The following is a 21,900-nucleotide window of genomic DNA, read 5'->3' on the forward strand; positions in this document are numbered from 1 at the left end:
ATATGTTATATATTAAAAGATTTGATTTATACCACTTTCTAGTAATACAAAAGTATAGGAAGCAAGGCATATTTCCAACCATACAAAAATTGAAGCATATGTTAAGTTTTCTTTTTGATAACTGATGCTAACCTATGAACAAGGAAAAATGAATATATATTCTTTTTAGCAAGTCCACTAAAACAAAATTCCAGTTACCATATTCTGATTCCAATCTTTTCATATTATCAATTGCATCAGGACACAAATGGGCATCTTTGTACTCACTACATTTAAAACTACTTACAATGGCTGACATAACACTACGAATTCTTAGAAGAGACAGACACAGTCCATGTTCAATAAGTACAAGACCAGACATTTGTGTTAGGTATACATAACAGGAGAATATTCCTGAAGACATATATAGATACAGAATAGGGAGAAATATACGCTAGTAGAGATATACCTAGTTAAGTAACAAATTCTATATATTAGTAAGAATACATTGTCAAATACCTCAATGAGGAAAAGGGGAGATTGTCAATTAACTGACAGAAATAAAATAAAAACAAAGCAGAGGGCGCCTGGGTAGCTCAGTTGGTTAGGCGACTGCCTTCGGCTCAGGTCATGATCCTGGAGTCCCAGGATCGAGTCCCGCATCGGGCTCCCTGTTCAGCAGGGAGTCTGCTTCTCCCTCTGACCCTCCCCCCTCTCATGCTCTCTCTATCTCATTCTCTCTCTCAAATAAATAAATAAAATCTTAAAAAAAAAAAAAAAGCAGAAAGATCACTGGGGAAAAAATAACAAAGTGAAAGTAGAATTAGAGTAAGAAAGGTAAGCCTTAGCTAATTGATCTTAAGACAGAATATATATTTAAGAGCATTAAGTACATCATTACTAATATGTGTAGAACAGAATATAAGTAATGGGCAAGAAAAGGAAAAGTACCAAAGGAAGCAGGATTCAAAGTAGCACTCTAACCACAGCAAGGAGGGATATAAGACAAAGAGAGTGAAAATAAAAACTGCTGTAATGTGGCCCTCAAAAAAACAGATAAATGAAAACCTTTTTGGCAGAAGCCATTAAGAGCAAAAAGGACAATAAATTCTACTTTATGCCTTTAAGGATTTTTTTAAGCAATTGTTTTGAATCAATGGGACAGATTCCAGTATCACTCAATATAAGGTATGCCAACAGCATCCAGCAGTTTTACGGCCTTCAGCACAAACTAAAATTGTGAACTGAACATATTCAAAAACACCAAGAGGGAGAAGGGCATTTTAATGACCACAGTGGAGTCCCATGAGCAGCATTTAACCAAGTAGAGAGCTACTTAATGTTTCAAAGATAATTGAACTGCAGGAGAGTCTAGCTCCAAGGCACTGTGACTCTAGAATGTATGCTTTAGATAAATGACTGTTGATTATATTAGTTGATTATATACTTGGCTTTTTTTTTTTCCTTCTCCATTCCAGCATGATCTTTGAGAGCAAGAACCTCAAGTTTTCTTTAAAATAAAGAGAAACAGGGATGCCTGGGTGGCCCAGTCGGCTAAGCGTCTGCCTTTGGCTCAGGTCATGATCCCAGGGTATTGGGATTGAGTCCTGCATCCAGCTCCTTGTTCAGCAGGGAGCCTGCTTCTCCCTCTCTGACAAATAAATAAAATCTTTTAAAAAAAGATTAATAAAACAAAGAGAAACATCTACACATCCACGAGCTCCTCAATAAAGTCCAATAAATAACCTGCTGGAGTGGGGGTGCAAGTCTTTGAACCTTTTTCTAAGGCTAATTTTGAGCTTTAAAAGGAAAAACTATTTGTTCCTCAAGCAATGAACACAAAATAACAAGAAAATTATTTTAAACCATACTTACCCCCCAAGCAAGTCTGCAGTGTCACTTTGTTGATTCATATTGACGACCCTCAAACGGTGGCCTTTTAAAAAGAAAGGGCAAAAGGGTCACTCTGAAAATTTCAAGACTAATTATATCCAGTGATCCTTAAGGATGTGTGGGCATAGGCATAGGGGAAATCTTTTAACGTACACTTCCTCAGATTCTCTTATTTTACTTTTAGGGATTTCAACCATCCAAAATTTTCATCTACCCCAGAAAGATATGTACAAGATTTATTGTGTATTATTGCTCTGGCATCAGATTAACTGAAAACAACAAAGAAATCCTTCAGTAAGTCAATGTCTATAAATGAGAATTAAATAAACATCCAGTATGGAATATTATTATTTAGCCATTAGATAGAAATGAGGCAGTTCTATTTTTAAAGATGTCCAGTTTGCTTATGAACTAACTAAATGCAATAAATAGAGTATAATCCCATTTTTTCAATACAAAACCAAACTTAAATGTTTATATATTTGCAGACCATAGATTAGAAACAAAAAAAGTTAATACCAAGCCGTTAACAGTGGTTATTTCCAGGGGGGGAAAAATTACATTATTTTCAAGGAAAAAATTTCCAGTGATAATTTCCAGGTAAAGTGGAGTGGTGGCACTTTTTAAACTCCAGTATTCTGTGGACTTCTTATTGGGGCAGACGGGGGGGTGGTGGCAATCCGTGTGAAATGTTTTTTGTCTGGGAACAGAGTGCTTCCCCTCTAAGTTACCTGTAATGTGAGCCAAGTACTGGACAGTAGAGGTTTTGCCCGTCCCGGTCTCTCCCACCAGCAACACAGGCTCCCCTTTGCTAACGCACACCGCCAGCTGTTCAATAAGAACAGAGGATGGCCTTGTAGGAGCAAAAGTGAGCTTCTTCTCCCTGGGAAGGCGAAAACAAGTAAGCGGTCAGAGAGGCAGGCTACAAGTTTTTCTTAAGTGTTGTATTGAGGAACCAGATTTTCCAGACTCCACAAAAATGAGAAGACAACTCACAGTAGCTGTCTTCATGCTATAAAACAGACATCCTTATAGCCTATGAATTGCAGAATTCATTCATTCTACAAACGTTGAGTATTTATACACCTGGTACTTTACTAGACTCTGGAGATTCAAAAGACCAATAAGATAAGACATTATCTGTACTAGCTATGTCATCTTAGGCAAATTACTTAGCCTCTCTTAGCCTTGGTTTCCTCACCTGTAAAATTTGGATCAAGTTACTATTTGTGGTGGGTTGAATAGTCTTCCCCCAAAATTCAGGTCTACCCAGAACCTATGAATGTAACCTTATTTGGAAAGAAGGTCTTTGCAGATATAATAAAGTTAAAACCCTATCATACTAGGCTTAAGGATGAGCCTTAAATCCAATGACTGGTATCCTTACAAAGACAGAGAGAGACTTAGAAACACAAACACACACAAGAAAAAAGATGGTATGACAATGGAGACAGAGATGGGAGAGATGTAACTACAGAGACAAGGAACACCAAAGATGGCTGGTAGCCATCAGAAGCCAGGAGGAGGCAAAAGCCTTCAGTGGAAGTGTGGCCCTGCCAACATCATGATTTCAGACTTCTAGTCTCCAAAACTGTGAGAGAATAAGTGTCCGTTGTTTTAGGCTACCAAGTTTATGTAATTTATTATGGCAGCCATAAGACTCTAATAAGTTAATTCATAAAATTATTATAACCACTACATGAGAAAACATATGCAAAGCGCTTAGCACAATATTAGGCGTATAGTAAGTATTTAATAAATGGTAATTAGATCTCAGAATCTTGTAAAATTCCAGCCTTCAAGGAATTAACAGACTAACATTAGGACCTTACTTGACTTCCAAGTGAGGCTTAGTTTGCTAAAAAAGTGAATAAAATAAAAACATCTTTGCTAGTCCCAAGTCCCTAATCACCCTCATCACCTCCTTCACCTATTAACATCTAATTTCATAGAATATACTTTAGAAAAGCACTGCTTCTTACCATCCTGCACAGTGGAGAGACCACCGTTCATACACATTTTGCTCGGACACAAGGGGCTGGACTAGTCAGTCCTTCTATCATGTTCCTAATGCCCCACAGTCCCAGACTAGTTGAGAGTCTATTTACCTCTGTATGTGTACAGCCTCACTTTGTTTCCGCAGAAGCCGCACTCGACCCACTTGCACATCTAGTTCATTGATCACAATTTCCGGTTTATAAAGCTGACAGAAGAATTCGGCCTATGGGAGGGGACAGAGTAAAATTCTGTATTGTCTTAAAAAAAAAAAAAATTCTACTATGCTCTTCAAACATTTCCTCATCCCTGTGGCTTACTGTGCCCCTCTAATTAGCCCTTTACTAAGAAGTACTTTTTACTTCCAAGATAGGTGAGTTAGCTTTAATTGCGTCTTTTTAAAAATTTTCTGAATTTCTTTTTTTTTAAAGATTTTTAAAAAAATTTTCTGAATTTCTAATGATTTTTGAAACATTGATCATGAATGCTTCCCTGTAATGGGTACTTTTTATTCATTTAAATAAGCCCATACCTGCCTATATCCAAAGTGAACACACTGACAAATTCCAATAGCAAATGAACAGAAAGTTCTACTCCCAAAATTTACGAAAAAAAGTCAGTGATTTTTCTTCAGCTATGCTTTTCTCTGCTTTAGATTCTAAAATAATAGAGGAAACAGTGACTTGAATGAACCATGGTACATCTGAACACAAAGAGAAGCTGTGACAGATGCTTCCAGGATATCTAGCCAACAGCCGTTCCTCTCTTATCCTTGTCACCAACCCTAAAAACTCAGATTTTGTTTAGATTTAGGGCAGGAATGAAAGGGGCAGCAAAGTTTTCAGGGAAACTGAATCTTCCAAAAAAGGGAATAAATATTGATCAATCTAACCCAGTTGTGGTAGTTTCACTTTTTTTGCCTACTATAATTACTTATTATTTAAGCCCCTTTAGTAGGTGTTCTCACCTGCAGCTAAAATCATCCCAACAGTTTCAGAATCCTAAGGAGCACCTCTATTTCAGTTCCTGACATAAGGTTTTTTGAGTCCTCATTTATTTGGGAATGCCAGGTATCTGCCACAAGATGGGCCTCAGACATTTCTCTAGCTACCACCACCACTGCTGAAAGGCTCTCTCCTCCAACAACAGATACTTTGAAATAAAACAAGAATGGCAAAGTATTAAAAATGTCAGCAATGAACCTAAGTACTATTCTTTGTGTACTATTCTTGGTGTCCATTGTACTATTCTTGGTGTCCATTGGTACTACTCTTCAATTTTTCTCATGTTTGACATCAACAAGAAGTTGGAAAAAATCTAATCATGCATAAAACTACAGAAAAAGGTGTTACTAAAACAGTTCCAGTCCTGAGTCCACAACCTACGGAATAACACACTCATTAAAACACTGGAGAAAATAAAGCATGCATGTGATATAAGGCACAAGATGGCTCACTTTAAGAATGTAGAACACATCAGAACTACTTATCTAAGAGATAGTGAGAGCTTTATGTTCATGAAAGGCAACAATGAAACTATGAACTTTGAGAGAGGAAGCAGTTATTGCAAAGGAACCGTTTCCAGGTAAGGACCAAAGACTAGCAAGTAAAGTAAATATCCAGCTTCCTTTCAACAAAGAAGTAAAAATAGCACTACATACCTTTTTCTTGGAAATGTTCAATTTGCTTCCAATAATTTCTGCCATTTTCAGTTTGCTTGAATGCTTAGAAAGCATTGCTGTGAAACAGTCCAGAGCCTATTAAAATAACCAAGGTCATTGCCAACTGATTTTTTTAAATACTACATTAATAACAGAGCACCACTATCCTGGACACAAAAAGGACAAAAAACCCAGCAGGAACATTTCTGTAAGACTACGGAGAGTAGAAATAAGGTACCAGCCCTAGACTCAAGGACCTTACCATAAAAGAGACAAGGTACAAACAAATGTGAAGGCTTTACTATCAAAATAATGGCCGGGCGCCTGGGTGGCTCAGTTGGTTAAGCGACTGCCTTTGGCTCAGGTCATGATCCTGGAGTCCCTGGATCGAGTCCCGCATCGGGCTCCCTGCTCGGCAGGGAGTCTGCTTCTCCCTCTGACCCTCCCCCCTCTCATGTGCTCTCTCTCTCATTCTCTCTCTCAAAATAAATGGATGAAATCTTTAAAAAAAAAAAATAATAATAATGGTCAATTAGGGGAAAAAAAACAAATAGGAAAAACTTCATTTTACAGGATGTCTGTGTGGCTCAGTTGGTTAAGTGTCTGATTCTTGGTTTCAGCTCAGGTCATAGCTCAGGGTCCAGGGATCAAGCCCCACATTGGGCTCTGCGCTCAGCAGGGAGTCTGCTTGAAGACTCTCTTCCTCTCCCTCTAGCGCCACCCCCCCTTGCCCCCCCGCTCACACTCTCTCTCTCTCAAATAAATAAATCTTAAAAAAAAAAAAAGCTTCATTTTACAAATCTGAAAAATAGAATTAGTTAATCATTAAGTCTATGGTTCACGGGGGAACTGACTCTTAAGCCATGGAAGCAACACCAAAAGATTACTTTCTAGCTGTAAAGGAAAACTCTTGATGTGCAATAAAAAGATCACATTGTCATTACCCTAATCCAGTACTCAATTTCAGCAACTACTGATAGGCCAACCAGGTATGTGTCTTTTTTTTAAGTAAAAAACGTGGGGCTTAAACTCAAGACCCTGAGATCAAGAACTGAGCTAAGGTCAAGAGTCAGACGCTTAACCAACTGAGCCACCCAGGCACCCCCAGATATGTCTTCTGATATAATGAAATATAAAGTACATATCACCACCAAAAATAAATTCTACCCAAAAAAGTCTGAATTTGAATACATTAAGCATTTTGCTAAACTTCTATTATTTACAGGGAAGACAAGAGAAAATGAGAACAAAAGGGATACCATGAATGTGGTAAACAAAGAATACATTTGGTTCTGCTACCACCAAGTGTAAAGTATCAATAAACTTAATGTAAACATTTAAAAAAAGAGAGAGAATTTATCCAGTCCTTGTCCCTAATACCTGGCACAGAGCTTCAAAAACCCTTGGAATTACCAGGAGTAAGAAGTATCTTTTTTTATTCACTAGGGCCCTTTTGGACCATATTGAGTTTATTAAGCTAAGCAAGGTGACTTTTGATGGGCCTTTAGGTGGTTTTTTTTTTTTTTTTTTTTAAGATTTTATTTATTTATTTGACAGAGAGAGACACAGCGAGAGAGGGAACACAAGCAGGGGGAGTGGGAGAGGGAGAAGCAGGCTTCCTGCTGAGCAGGGAGCCAGATGTGGGGCTCGAACCAAGGACCCTGGGATCATGACCTGAGCCGAAGGCAGACGCTTAACGACTGAGCCCCAGGGCCTTTAAGGTGTTTAAGAGAGGGGCTGGCCAGGCCAGAAAGACCAAGCACTGACCGAGAGGGTTGAAACTTTCAGCTCCACCTCTAACCTCTGGGGAGTGAGGAGAGACTAGGGGTTAAGCTTAATCATATGGCCAATGACATAAGACCTAATAAAATGCTGGACATCCAAAGCTTGGAGAGCCTACTTGTTGGTGGACATAATGATGTACCAGGAAGGTAGCACACCCTAACTCCACAGGAACAGAAGCTCCTGTGCTCAGGACCCTTGAAACTTTGTCTCTTCCATTTGACTGTCTTTAAGTTACATCTTTTATAATAAACCATAACCTGTACTGTAAACATAGTGCTTTCAGTGAGTTCTGTGGGTTGATTATTGAACCTGAGAAGATCGTGGGAACCTCTGAATTTACAGTTGGTAGGTCACAAGTGTGAGTGGCCTCCAAGGCTTGCAACTGGAGTCTAAAGTGGGGGTAGTCTTGTGGAGGACTGAGCCCTTGAAACCGTAGGGTCTACACTAACTCCAAGTAGTAAGTATCAGAAGTGGTTTGAATTGCAGAACACCAGTTGGTGTCAGAATAACAAAGAAGCAACCAGATAAAGCCAGAAAGTGGAACATTTTGCAAAATTGGCCTGATCTTTTCAACAAGGTAGTGCTTGCTTATAAAGGGGGGAACCTGATACAGTAAAAGCATTCTTAAACTTATATGCATAGAAAAAGATCTGGGGGCACCTGGCTGACTCAGGTGATAGAGTATTTGATTCTTGATCTCAGGGTCATGAACTCAAACCCCATGTTGGGTGTAGGGATTACTTAAAAATAAAATCAAGAAAGAAAAGAAAAGAGGGGAGGAGAGGAGAGGAGAGAAAACAAAGGAGAGCGAGATCTGGAGGGATAAACACCAAGGTGTTAAAAGTGCTGGGGAACGTCTAGATGGGGGCTATTTTTATTTTACCACTTTGCTTTCCTATATTTTCCCATTTTCAACATATATACATATACATATATATTGTTTCTATATTAATAAAATGCCTGTAACACAAATGTTCAGAGTAGCATTACTCATGATAGCCAAAAGGTGAAAACCACCCAAATATCCATCAATGAATAAGTGGATAAACAAAATGTGGTATATCAATACAATGAAATGTTATTCAACCATTAAAAAAGAATGAAGTACTAACTCATGCTATAACATGATTAACCTCGAGAATATGCTGAGTCAAAGAAGTCAGATACAAAGGTCACATATTTTATGATTCCACTTATATGAAATATCCAAAATCAGGAAATCTACAGACAGAAAGTTATGCCACAGTTTTATTTCAAAAATACAAAACAAGGTTATCTCTCAGAAAGATGAGAAATTTAGGAGAATGAGAAAGCAAGTTCATGGGAGTGAAGAATAAGATTCAAGGACTGGCACACAGCATTTCAGGGTTCAGCTCACTTTAAGTGTGAACTCCAAATGTGGTTTCTTTCTACTCAAAGTAACTTTGCCAAACACAATGAGACTGCAAGCCAAATTGGATCACTACTCTTCTCAATCCCAGCTGACAGAAACCAGAACACTTTATTTTTTATTTTTTTGAGAAAGAGAGAGAGAATGCACACACGTGCACACAGGAGGGGGAAGCAGAGGGAGAGGAAGAGAGAGAATCTTAAGCAGGCTCCATGCCCAGGGTGGAGCCTGATGTGGGGCTCAATCTCACAATCCTGAGATCATGACCTGAGCCAAATGCTTAATCGACTGAGCCACCCACATGCCCTTGGAATCCAGAACACTTTGTAATCAAAACTGGTCAATGTTTTAAGAGCCCAGAGATCTTCAGACAGTACCACTTTTATTTTTAAGCAACCAGGAATAAATCTCTCCCTGTTCTTACTGAATATGGCAGAGTTGTAATTCAATAGGGTTTCCCTCCCACACAACACATTTTTTGCCCAAGCCCAGCATACAAGGCCATACTTTGTAACCCCCACATAAATTTATCTGGACTAAAGCAAAACACCCTACTAAGCGAGTGGAGGGATCAGACAAATACAACTCTATCAAATAGACTATGAAATTATATGTAGAAACAAATACTGAGCACTTTTTTAAGTAGGCTCCATGCCCAAAATGGGGCTCGAACTCATGACCCCAAGATCAAGAGTCGCATACCCCACCGACTGAGCCAGCCAGGTACCCCTAATACTAAACATTTTAGAAACATTTTATATTTTACAACATTATTAACACCTGGGAGATTTTCTTTTTGTTTTATCTTTAATTTCAGTGTCTGTTTTACTCTAAACAATGCTTACTGTAATTCGTAGTAACCTGTTTCAAAACCAAATAATTTATTATGCCCAATTAGTTTTAAGGCAACATTAATTCAGTTTTAACTAGCTAGAAATAATAAACACAAAAGAAAAATTCTGATAGCAGCCAAGAGACAGAAAATAACAATGAAAATCAACAGCCTCACGGAGTAGAAAGAAAACAAACAAGGAGACTCTATCTTACCTCTTGAAAAATATTTAAGGATGCTGATGAAGACAGACTGTCAAAACAATGGACAATTCTATTACACCAATTCAGTAGATCCCTTAAAAAAAAAAAAAAAGCAAGGAAATAAAAGACCACAGGCTAAAGACACCAAAGGCATTAGAGTTAAATTTAATCCACTTAAGTCTGGGGAACACCTAACAATGAAGTCTTTCTGTTTCTCTGGCATTGTAAAGATAAACAGTGCACCTAACTCTCAGGGGAGTTGCCCATTCCTAACACTCACTTCTCAAAGGGCAAATCAACCACCAAGAAAAGAAAGTAAAGGTACAGAATTTATTATATACAGCAAAATCCAAGGGTCTTATTTAAGACCCCAACTGTCTCAAAAGAAAAGCTAGTGAAAGAATTACGTCAGTAAGTCATCTCAATCTTGGCTTTTAAAGTTATTTTCTTTCCTTCCTTTCTTCCTTCCTTCCCTCCTCCCTCCCTCCCTCCCTACTTTGTTTCTTTTAAGTAGCCTCCACATCCAACATGGGGCTTCAACTCATGACTCTGTGATTAAGAGTCAGATGTTCTACTGACTGAGCCAGTCAGGTGCCCCCAAAGTTATTTTTTAAAGCTAAAATAACATTACCTTTATAAGCCTTCCTAATCATTAACTGTAAGGTCTGAAAACAGGATCCAACACCATGAAGCAGTCCACAGGTCTAATTTCAAAACCGGACCTCTTCATCATTCAGTGCTAGCTGCTAAGAACTTTTAAGGGAAGCAATTTTTAAATTATTAAGTTGAGGGGCGCCTAGCTGGCTCAGTCGGTGGAACATGCGACTCTTGATCTTGGGGTCGTGAGTTCGAGCCCCACGACAGGCGTGGAACCTACTTAAAAAAAGAAATAAATTAAGTATCAACTCAAAAGTGCTTAATCCAGTACCTTAGAGACAATTCTCTTCCCTCAAGGCTTAGTCTTTTGTTTTCTCTTCTGGCTTCTGAAACTTCCTCAGGTGCCCGTTCACATGTAATAGAACTATCACTGCGAGAGAGATGTTTCTCTCCAGTAAGCTGGATGTAAATGTCAAGCAGGTGATCAGTTACTGACAAGAGGCTGGGATATCTGTTCTGAAGAACCTGACAGAGGGAGGAAAAAAAAACAAAGAAAATTTAGCAGCAGACACAGTGATTTTTTTTTTTTTTTTTTAAAGCACATATAAGAGGAGCCTGGAAGAGGGTGAAGCAGGCTCCCCGCTGAGCAAGGAGCCCCACGCAGGACTCTATCCCAGGACCCTGGGATCACGACCTGAGCCAAAGACAGACGCCCAACTGACTGGCCCACCCAAGTACCCTGATCTTTCTTTTTTTTTTAAAGTAGGCTCCACACTCAGCATAGAGCGCAACACAGGGCTTGCACTCATGACCCTGAGAGGAAGACCTGAGCTGAGATCAAGAGTTCCATGCTTAGGGCGCCTGGGTGGCTCAGTTGGTTGAGCCTTCAGCTCAGGTCATGATCCTGGAGTCCCGGGATCGAGTCCTGCCTCAGGCTCCCTGCTCGGCAGGAGTCTGCTTCTCCCTCTGACCCTCCCCCCTCTCATGCTCTCTCTATCTCATTCTCTCTCTCAAATAAATAAATAAAATCTTAAAAAAAAAAAAAGAGTTTGATGCTTAATCACCTAAGCCATCCAGGCACCCCATTCAAACACAATCTTTCTAGGCATAAGATGACTGGAGTTGGCAGCAACAGAAATGTAGTTCCTTGTGCTCCCCATGAGATCAGCTTAGGAGATTATTTTATTTCCTAAATAATGAACCTAAGAATTTTATCCACGAGTCACTTATTCAGGAGAGTGTTATTAGAATTTATTAGTAAGTCCAGAAGCTTAAGAAAAAGGGAACTCTTCAAGGTAAACTATCTAAATATGATATACATCATTTAAGTGAGGGGGTGAATTCTCCTATTGTGCTTGCTGTGAGCAGAATGACTCACAGTTGTTCATGACAGGAATGGAAAGATGAAAAAAAGTAGCAGTCAATGTTGTTCTCATCCTTTCAATCCCCAACAAATCACACCTAAATGTGAACTTAGGACCTCTTCTTTAAAGAACAGAATGGCAATTTAGGAAGGAATACTAAACACTGAAATTTCTACAACTGCAAAACAAAGAGCTGCACAATGGCACAGCAATACAACAAACACAAAGTGCCAGGCGGAATGGATCCTGAAGACAAAACGGTGAATAAGTTACTGGAGGAGCTACTGTTGAGGGCAGCAAAATGGGGATAGACAGACAAAGAAATAGACAACTGGGAACTAGAGTGAGATACGAAACTCCTAAGTCCAAAATAGGCTGCAAACTTATAAAATCACACCAGTAAGAAAAGGCTTCTGAGAGATTGCATGATCAAGCTTTTTCCAGTAATACAGTGAACTAGACACCCTGAAAACCCCTCTGCTTATAACACTTAAAATGCTGGATAAAATATTTGATAAGGTTGTCTTGTGTCACTTATTTATCTAAAAACTTACACGAAGAAAGAGCAAAGCATCCCTCCCATGCCTGTATAATCACTGATGGCATTATTTGCTATGCTCCAAGATGAAATGTTGCAGAATGGGAAGCTTTCCAAGTGAGGAGATAGATATAAGGGGAAAGTGGGGGTTAGCAAGGTAAAGAAAGGTACACCTCTTAATGTCTGAGGATAACCAGCGATACCACAAAGTGAATCAATGTAGAAAATCTAAAAAATAATTCATCTCAATTTTCATTAATACCCAGAACAAAACGTGCTGTTGAATGTGAAAGACATTAGTTACAAAACAACTTAGTAAATTTTTTAAAAAAAGGATCTTTGGAAACAATTGAGGAAACCTGAATATAGTCTGAGAATTAAGTGGTATTGAGGCATTATTGTTCATTTTATTAGATATAACAAAGTTATTGTGATTATATATGAAAAGGCCCTTAAATTTTTGGAGATGCATTAAAGTTTCAAGGATGGAATGTTATGGGGTTTGCTTTCAAATATATTGGCAAATAAAAAATACTAGATGAAGTTAATGCAGTAAAATGTTAGTACATTAACTGTGAAATTTAGGCTGATGAATATTTTGGTGATTCATTACACTATTTCCTCTATTTACATGTATACCTGGAACTTTTAATAATAAAAAGTAGAAAAGAAAAGCATCAATACTTTCCCACTGATAACCACATACCTCATTCAGTTCTGTCTTATCCATGTTATCCATGTGAATTTTCATCCAATATTTGTCTAGCAGAGTAGCATGACTATTTAGAGGTCGATACCAATTTCCTCCACAGCTCAAGAGTCTATATTTCAAAATTTAAAAAAAGAATTACACAAAACTCCCAATTTTAACCTTTAATAATGCCTCTGGGTAGCCCTTGCTAGACATTATCTCATATATGAATAACACTCACAACCCCTTCTGGTGCCAGATACCAGTACGTTGGGCTCACAGGGCAGATGATAAATGAAAGGCTGCCAGTTAACCCAAGTCTGACTCTTTTCCTAAGGGTGTATAATAGAGCTTTAACCAAGTTATCTTCTAATCACTGTAAATGATTATATTAGGTGTTTTGATCTTAACAGTATGTTTCTCTTCCTCAAAACACAACTTCAGGAAAGAGAAAACATAATCCAAGGCCCATAGCCTTAAAAATAAGTTCAGTGCCAATTACCAAAAGCTACAGTACTCAAAATTATTAAAAATTTCAAGAAGGGGGCGCCTGGGTGGCTCAGATGGTTAAGCGTCTGCCTTCGGCTCAGGTCATGATCTCAGGGTCCTGGGATCGAGTCCCACATCGGGCTCCCTGCTCCTTGGGAGCCTGCTTCTCCCTCTGCCTTTCTCTCTCACTCTGTCTCTCATGAATAAAAAAAATAAATTAAAAAAAAATTTTTCAAGAAGGAACATTCATTAAACACATACTCTGGCCAAGCCACAAGCTTACACCTAGGCCACTTAATGTGATGCTCACAACTTTCTGAGGAAATGGTACGCTACTTTTCTTCTTATGCATAAAAAGCAAGAGTACTGTCCCCTGATCACTCAACTATGACTACAAATGGCAGAGCCAAGAACTGAATTCAGATTTGCCTGACACCTTTCTACGATGGAAAATTCATGTTATTATAAAATATAGACATGGACATATACTAAGTTTGCTTAGGTTTTATTCCTTTGTCGATGCTTATATTCAATTTAAAATAGGAATGAAGGGGAGCGCCTGGGCAGCTCAGTCGGTTAAGTGGCCGGCTCCTGATTTCACCTCGGGTCATGATTTCAGGGTCCTGGGATCCAGCCCCATGTAGGGCAACATGCTCGGCAAGGAATCTGCTTGAGGATTCTTTCTTTCCCTCTCCCTTTGCCCCTCCTCCTGCTCATGCACACACGCTTTCTTTCTAAGATAAATAAATCTTGGGGTGCCTGGTTGGTGCAGTCCATTAAGCAGCCAACTCTTGGTTTGGCTCAGGTCATGACCTCAGGGTAAAGGGATGGAGCCCTGCGTTGGGGGGTCCCTGTTCAGTGTGGAGTCTGCTTAGGATTCTCTCTCTCTCTCTGCCCCTGCCACTCGTGCGCTCTCTCTCTCTCTCAAATAGTTCTTTAAAAATAAAGTAAATAAATACATAAATCTTTAAATAAAATAAAATAGGAATGAAGGGGCATCTGGCTGGCTCAGTCGATAAAACATGCAACTCTTAATCTCAGGATCATGAGTTCAAGCCCCATTTTGGGCACAGAGCTTACTTAAATCTAAAAAAGCTACAGTAATCAAGATAGTCTGATACTGGTGTAAAGATAGACAAATGAACAATGGAACAAAATAGAGTCCTGAAATAGGACCCAGATCTTTTAAAAAATAAAAAAATAAAATAGGAATGAAAACATTGGATCTGTCATCAGTTCCAACTGATCTTGCTTTAAGTGGGCCCAGAAAACTCTACTCTAGGACTTTTGGACTCAGTACTCTAGTCTGGGGACTTAGAAGGAAAAGGCTCCATAGTGGGAAGGTTAATAGGACATACCTCCTAGTTGCAAAGAACTGAAATCCAGGAGCCACTTTCAGACAGTCACCTCGGCCAGGAATCAAGAGCTCTCCATTCTCCAAGAGAGGGATCAGCACGGAAACCTAAACCACAAAACCCCACTGATAAAACTATTAAGGAAGAAGTAACAAAAAACAAACAAACAAAATACCCTCTCTCCAAACGATGAGCACATCCTTATATATGTATTCACAGCATGAACTGGGATCAAAAGGCAGATGGGAATGTCTGAGCCACTTACATTCCAACAGAACGATTTATTCATTCAACATTCACTAAGTGCCTACTATGGACTAGAACAAAGCCAGACACTAAAAATCCAGACATGATTACTGGGTTTCCAGCCCTATAAAACTGAGCATTATGACCCTAGAAATGATATGTCAACTAGACTCAAAAAAAGTGCGTGGGGTCAGGGGGAACCCTAGAACATGGTAATCAAACTGGGAGGTCCTATCTGGGCCAATAACCCCATTACATCTTTACTTCGTCAGATTCTAAAATCATCACAATACACATGTATTTATAGCCACTCCTTCCCCTTCATATTTCTCTAAACCTACACACACACTCTCTCATTAGTCTCATCCAAGAGGGAAAAGTCATTATGCAGGTACTTTAGGGTTCATGGTAAAAAAAAAAAAAAATTAAAACCAATCTCAGGAAAATCTGCCCAAAGGAAAATTTTCATTCTGCAATACATTTTTTTGTCATACTTTATAGAATATAGAGGAAACATGGACTGCTTGCATGCTATTTTGATATACATAGAAAAATAATCAAAATGAAAATATACTGAATGTATAATGAAACAAAGACAAACATCTCTTATTATATCCTCTCTTCCTTCATCTGTCCTCAGCCTGCTGTTCTACAGATGCCATAGCTGGGAAGCAGGGTCTCAGAGTTCTCAGTGTATCTGTAACATGGGTAAGATGTTAACCTATTCTTAGAAAGGTTATGAAACTGATCACATATCCAACTATAGTAGTTCCCCCTTATCCACATGAGGTACGTTCCAAGACCCCCAGTGGATGTCTGTAACTGTGGATAACACAGAAATCTATATATACTATGCTTTTTCCTATACATATACACCTATGATAAAGTTTACCTTATAAATTGGCAAGGTAAGAGATTAAAAAGAATAAATAATAAAACAGAATAACTGTAACAATACACTATGATAGAAGTTACGTGAATGTGGTCTCTTTCTCAAAGTATCTTATTGTACTGTACTCACCCTCCCTGTGGAGATGTGAGATGATAAAATGCCTACATGACAAGATAAAGTGAGGCAAATGGCTGAAGCATTGTGATGTAGTGTTAGGCTACTACTGACCTTCTGATGATACATCAGGACGATCATCTGCTTCAAGACCACGAGTAACCATGGGTAATTGAACGGCAGATAAAGGGGGGCTACTGTACTCAATGAAACAGTACCAGCAGAACTTTATCAATTTTCTATCAAACAAAAAACCAGCTAAGTAATCATACCTCAAACCAGATAGGTAGGTAATCATGAATGGGCTTCTCGCAAAACATATCATCTCTAATCAAACACCTAAGTTATTTATTTTTTTTAAAGATTTTATTTATTTGAGTGAGAGTGAGAGAGAGAGCATGAGCAGAGGGGAGGGGCAGAGGGAGAGAGAGAAGTAGACTCCCAGCAGAGCAGAGCCCGACGCAGGGCTCAAACCCAGGACCCTAGGATCACTGAGCCACCCAGGCACCCCAAACACCTATGTTATTTAAATCATCTCCCCAAATTACTATTAACAAAATGCTCTTCAAAGCTAGGAAATCAGGGGCACCTGGGTGGCTCAGTCGGTTAAGCCTCTGCCTTTGGCTCAGATCATGATCCTAGGGTCCTGGGATCAAGCCCCTATAGGGCTCCCTGGGCTCCCTGCTCAGCGGGGAGTCTGCTTCTCCCTCTCGCTGTGCCCTCCCGCTCCCCAGTACTCTCTCCTGCTCAAATAAACAAATAAAATCTTTAGGGGAAAAAAAAAAGACAGGAAATCAGCAAATAATTAGTGAAATGACATACCACATCTAAAGGGGCATAGTCAATATCCTCCAGAAGGATCCAGTGTCCCTTTGTGGCTGCCTGTGTCAGAGTACCAGGTTGCCACACAAACTCTCCTGGGACATCTGTGCAGCGATACATTCCCAACAGCATCTGCAGGAACAGGATAAAGTAATTACTGAAACCACACATCTAAGATGCCAATGCCACAGCCTTTGATTAATTCTGTTAAACTTCTATATGGATATAAGCAGGCACCTGATGTTTTTACACCATGGTCCCATCAGTTATGAGGAAGACCAATACTATTCTCATTTTCCCTTAGCAAAAAGAATACTTTAATGCAAACATTTATAAGCATGCGAACCCACCAAAATTTGCTGTTTCTTAATTACCTTACTGTCAGTCTGATCTCCAAGCTGGACTTTAAGAAGTTGAGGGGGTTTCCGTCTACCTGTCATTGCACCTAAGTGTTCAACTAAGGAAGTTTTGCCACATCCTATTGGTCCTTCCAACAACACAGCATTCTGAGAAGCCACTGCCATAGCCAGCGTCTGAAGATTTTTGCAGATTGAATCAACCAGTACATAAGACCTAAAGGTCAGCTCCTGTTCACGAGAAGAACTCCTATTACTAGCCTAAGGAGGCAAGTGAAAAATAAAAGGCATGTCAACAGTCTTTCCTCCAAAGGGCACAGGTTAATTTCTACAACGTTTCCACTGACCTTTACATAAACCTCTAAATAAATCAGTAGTACCAGAACTATAGTAACAACAGGTATGTTATCCAAAATAAGGATCTTTTTCCTTTTGGCAGAATTTGCTAACAAATGGAAGGAGAGTCTCCCAAAGTTTGAGAAGCCAAAAAAGTTGACACACAAAGGATGGGGGCAAACCTCATCTCACGACTGAATTTTTATTTGTTTTTCTTCCTCTCACAACATTCTAGGATTTCATATCTAAGATCAAGAATGCACATGATATATTTATCAGTCAGGGAAATATGGACACTAAAAGGATATTTTGTATTATAAAAATGTTGTATTTTTTTCAGGTGTAATAAAGAATAATGGTATTTTTAGGTTATTTTCCTTTATACATATAGACTGAAATATTTAGGCATGAAATGATGTGGTATCTGGGAGTTGCTTCAAATAGCATGGTTTGGAGAGAATGTGCAGAACTATAAATGAAACGTAACTGATCATGAATTTATAATTACTGAAACTAAGTGATGGGTACATGGGGATTCATTATACCACTATTTCTACTTTGGACTATATTTGACATTTTCCATAACAGAAAGTGAAAAATAATAGTAATAGTGCTACCAACATGTTTAATGGGTATAGAGTTTCAACTCTGCAAGATGAAAAAGTTCTAGAGTTTTTTACAAAACAATGTAAATATATTTAACACCACTGAAGTGTACAATTAAAACTGTTTAAGATGATTGGGGCTCCTGACTGGCTCAGTCAGTACAGCATGTGACTCTTGATCTCAGGGTTGTGAGTCTGAGCCCCACATTGGGAGTAGAGTTTAATTAAAAAAAAAAAAGTTTAAGACAGTAAATGTTGTATTTTACTGCATTAAAAAAATTTTTCAGGGGCGCCTGGGTGGCTCAGTTGGTTGAGCGACTGCCTTCGGCTCAGGTCATGATCCTGGAGTCCCGGGATCGAGTCCCACATCAGGCTCCCTGCTCGGCAGGGAGTCTGCTTTGCCCTCCGACCCTATCCCCTCTCATGTGTTCTCTCTCATTCTCTCTCTCTCAAATAAATAAATAAAATCTTTAAAAAAAAAAAATTTTTTTTTCAGGGTGCCTGCGTGGCTCAGTCAGTTACGTGTCTGCCTTTGGCTCAGGTCAGGATCCCAGAGTCCTGGGATCAAGTCCTGCATCGGTGGGGGGGGGGGTCCCTGCTCAGCAGGGAGTCTGCTTCTCCCTTTCTCTCTGCCCTTTCCCCTGCTCATGCTCTCTCTCTAAAATAAATGAATAAAATCTTTAAAAAAATTGTTTTTCAAATAATAATGTACCCAATATAACATAGGGAAAAAGATCTCTTAGAAAAGTGGAATTTTAAGAACTTTTAAGGAATAATAACTTCTCAAACATGGCTAGTCCCCTATAGATACGTAAGGACAAAATGAGAGTCAGGGCTGGAAGTTCTTTTTTTTTTTGTAAGATTTTACTTATTTGAGAGAGAGAGCACAAGCAGGGGAGAAACAAAGGGACAGACTCCCTGCTGAGCACAGAGCCAGACACAGGGCTGAATCCCAGAACCCTGAAATCCTGACCTGAGCCAAAGTCAAATGCTTAACCACTTAACTGACTGAGCCACCCAGGTGCCCCAGGGCTAGAAGCTCGAACTCTCTGCAGGACTGTTACACTCACCAATTTAGCAGGCCATAGCACCATTCCATACCTCTGCCCCGGTGCCTTGTCACTGCTACTCAACATCACGCCCACCCCAACTAGAATCCTTCCCTATGTTAAAATTCTAATGCCCCAAACCTAAGCTATGTTAGGAGAGGGGTTGGGGTTGGGAGGATCTTAGTGACTAGAGGGAAACACAGGGGCCTCTGGAAGTGCTGCTGTCCTAGTACTGGTTACATAGATATTTTCAGTTTATGAATAATCACTGAGTTGTACATTGAAGATGTACATTTTTAATGCATATTGTGCCTTTTTTAATTTTAATTTTTATTATTTTTTAAGGTTATTTATTTGAAGTAATCTCTACACCCAATGTGCGGCTCAAACTCACAACTCCAAGATCAAGAGCCACGTGCTCTTCTGACTGAACCGGCCAGGCGCCCCCTATTATGCTTCTTTTTTTAAAAACTGTACTGCCCAATGGACAAACCGATGGTTCAAGGAAGGACCAGGACATCTCCCAAAAAGAAAACTGGGTGAATGTGACCATTACATAAAGTGACAACTGACTAAAGACTGCTGGGGAAAAACAGACTGGCTCCCAACAGTTTCAGATTACAGAGCTAGATTATCATCTATAAACCTTTCAAAAGTGTGGGTCTGGAGCCATTTTCTTGGAAAGAAGCTCATTTCATATGGCAGGGGGAAGTTCACTACAGTTACTAGCCTCCGATACGATGAGCAAAAAGAATGTTATGACAGAAAAAAGTTGCTGGGAGTTATACTTGGGCCTAGGCCTGTCTCTGCCAAAGGGCAGCCCAAGGGTCGCCAGGCTAGTCATGCTGCCTTTGTTTCACATAAATATGGTATCACAACATGTGCTACATAACGTCACAGAGAGAATATATGGAAGAGCTTTGCTGAAGTTAAAAGCCTCATATGGGCATCATTAGAGTTTCTAATTTAACATCAAACAGAGACAAAGGAAATATCAGAGAAGAAGGCCCTGGGTAAATTTTTCTTAATCTCTTCTGAATACTTCTGTAAATGGAACAGCAATTTGGCAAACTCAGTTTGACTCACACCTATAACACAGAGCCCAGCCAAGGAAAAAAAGCACACTCAGTGTTTAAGAAGGGGAAGAGGACACACACCCTACTGATGCCAACAGACCTGCTCTCCAGGGACTGGTGGCTGCCCAGGCAGCACCACACCACAGACGGCAGTCACTCTGGAAGAGAGGTCAGCTGAAACAAGATGTCCCTGTAAGTACTGCAGCTCCTTCTCCTTACGCCAAAGGGAGGTTTCTGGATTAGCCAAAACCAAAGCCTTCTCCAAGTCCTGCAGCTGGGCCTCTTCTAGTAACCTGAGGAAAATGAGGATCTCATCAATAACTTTAACGCACAGCAAAGCCACATCAAGATCTCCAGGAATCCTCCTTCTTACCTCAACCTGAAATGGATCAGCTCCTCACTATTAAAAATCTTCTTAAGGAATGATAACTTATGTTCTTCATTCATACAGGTGACCAAAGCAAGACAATTGGCTGTGTACCTGGAGAAAATCAAAGTATATAAACTCAAAACAAGCAGCTGATTCTCAAGAATAAAGAAAATTTGCTAGCCAACTAAACACTAAAAAAGGAAATCTTAGGGGTGCCTGGTTGGCTCAGCTGGTAGAGCATGCAACTCTTGATCTCAGGGTGGGGAGTTCGAGCTCGACACTGGAAGTAAAGATTACTAAAATAAACAAACTTTAAAAAAGAAAAAGAAAAGGAAATCTTACGGAATTAATATAATACATTTAAGAGTAGAAAACACAAATCAGGCATGATGAATTCACTTGATAGAACCTGAAAAAGGTGGAACTCCACTAGTATCACCTCATTTTCCACTAAAGAGACACATGATTAAGGAAAGGAAATAAGTGGTACCAAAAGGTAACAGAACAAAAATAACACATTTTACATAGCTTCCTTTCCCTCCTCATGCACAGAACTCTACACTCCATCATCCCCACACTTGAAACACAGGAAAAGTCCAACAGCTACACACCAGCGGACCAAGGTATCATGGCTTCTGAGGAGAGGGACACACACACTCCAGTCCCAGAGCTCCCGGAACACAGACTGCTCTTGCTGCAGAAACTTGTAAGCTGCTTCCATTAGGTCCCGGAGCTTCATCCGCCTGCGCCCATAGCGGACTGGATTAGCATCTGAACTCTCTAGGAAGAGTCTTTGAAAGACTGGAGAAGTGTCCTTGAAATACCTCAGGGCAAACCTTCAGAAAGAGAGAGATTATTTTCATTTGTTGGTGAGGACATCAAAGTATACATCTCCACTTTGAGATAGGACAGCAGAATATAACAGGAATTTCCAAGGGTCTGAAAGCAAAGAGACAAATACTGAAGCTACCTAGTCCTAAGATGGTATGCTGTTTAAGTTCAGGAACCAGGACCATGGCATGAGATATCTGACAGAATACAAAAACCAGAAGTACTTATCCCACATGTTTTCTACTGAAAAATGCACTCAACTTCAACGAACATTTACTGAACCTCTCACTGGGAGCCAGACACTGTGTTAAGTACCAGGGATACAAAACCAAGGAGATACTATCCTGGACTCCCCCAGTAACAAGGAAGATAGTCACTTACAGGAACAACAAGAGGCACAAAAAAAAAAGATTCAACTAAAACTGGGGGAGT

The 21,900-nt window shown here is 39.6% G+C and overlaps 1 protein-coding gene across 3 annotated transcripts in view; it reads right to left on the reverse strand.

Annotated features, from left to right (window-relative positions):
* The window catches only part of MDN1 (midasin AAA ATPase 1), a 159,670-nt gene that overhangs the window by 122,578 nt on the left and 15,192 nt on the right, over window positions 1-21,900 (reverse strand). For all 3 annotated transcript variants that reach the window (XM_045867230.3, XM_064597868.1, XM_045867229.3), the window contains exons 3-15: window positions 21,249-21,473; window positions 20,641-20,748; window positions 20,368-20,560; window positions 17,220-17,462; window positions 16,846-16,977; window positions 14,775-14,878; window positions 12,943-13,057; window positions 10,666-10,859; window positions 9,750-9,831; window positions 5,528-5,623; window positions 3,981-4,093; window positions 2,604-2,755; window positions 1,855-1,915 (exon numbers count right to left, since the gene is read on the reverse strand). In XM_045867230.3, coding sequence (XP_045723186.2) covers window positions 1,855-1,915; window positions 2,604-2,755; window positions 3,981-4,093; window positions 5,528-5,623; window positions 9,750-9,831; window positions 10,666-10,859; window positions 12,943-13,057; window positions 14,775-14,878; window positions 16,846-16,977; window positions 17,220-17,462; window positions 20,368-20,560; window positions 20,641-20,748; window positions 21,249-21,473 — 1,818 coding nt within the window. The remainder of the gene's footprint in view (window positions 1-1,854; window positions 1,916-2,603; window positions 2,756-3,980; window positions 4,094-5,527; window positions 5,624-9,749; window positions 9,832-10,665; window positions 10,860-12,942; window positions 13,058-14,774; window positions 14,879-16,845; window positions 16,978-17,219; window positions 17,463-20,367; window positions 20,561-20,640; window positions 20,749-21,248; window positions 21,474-21,900) is intronic.

This window comes from Mirounga angustirostris, unplaced genomic scaffold (genome assembly GCF_029215605.1).
Source record: "Mirounga angustirostris isolate CCGP_5_RB_7025 unplaced genomic scaffold, mMirAng1.0.hap1 SCAF_8, whole genome shotgun sequence".
Classification (NCBI taxonomy): domain Eukaryota; kingdom Metazoa; phylum Chordata; class Mammalia; order Carnivora; family Phocidae; genus Mirounga; species Mirounga angustirostris.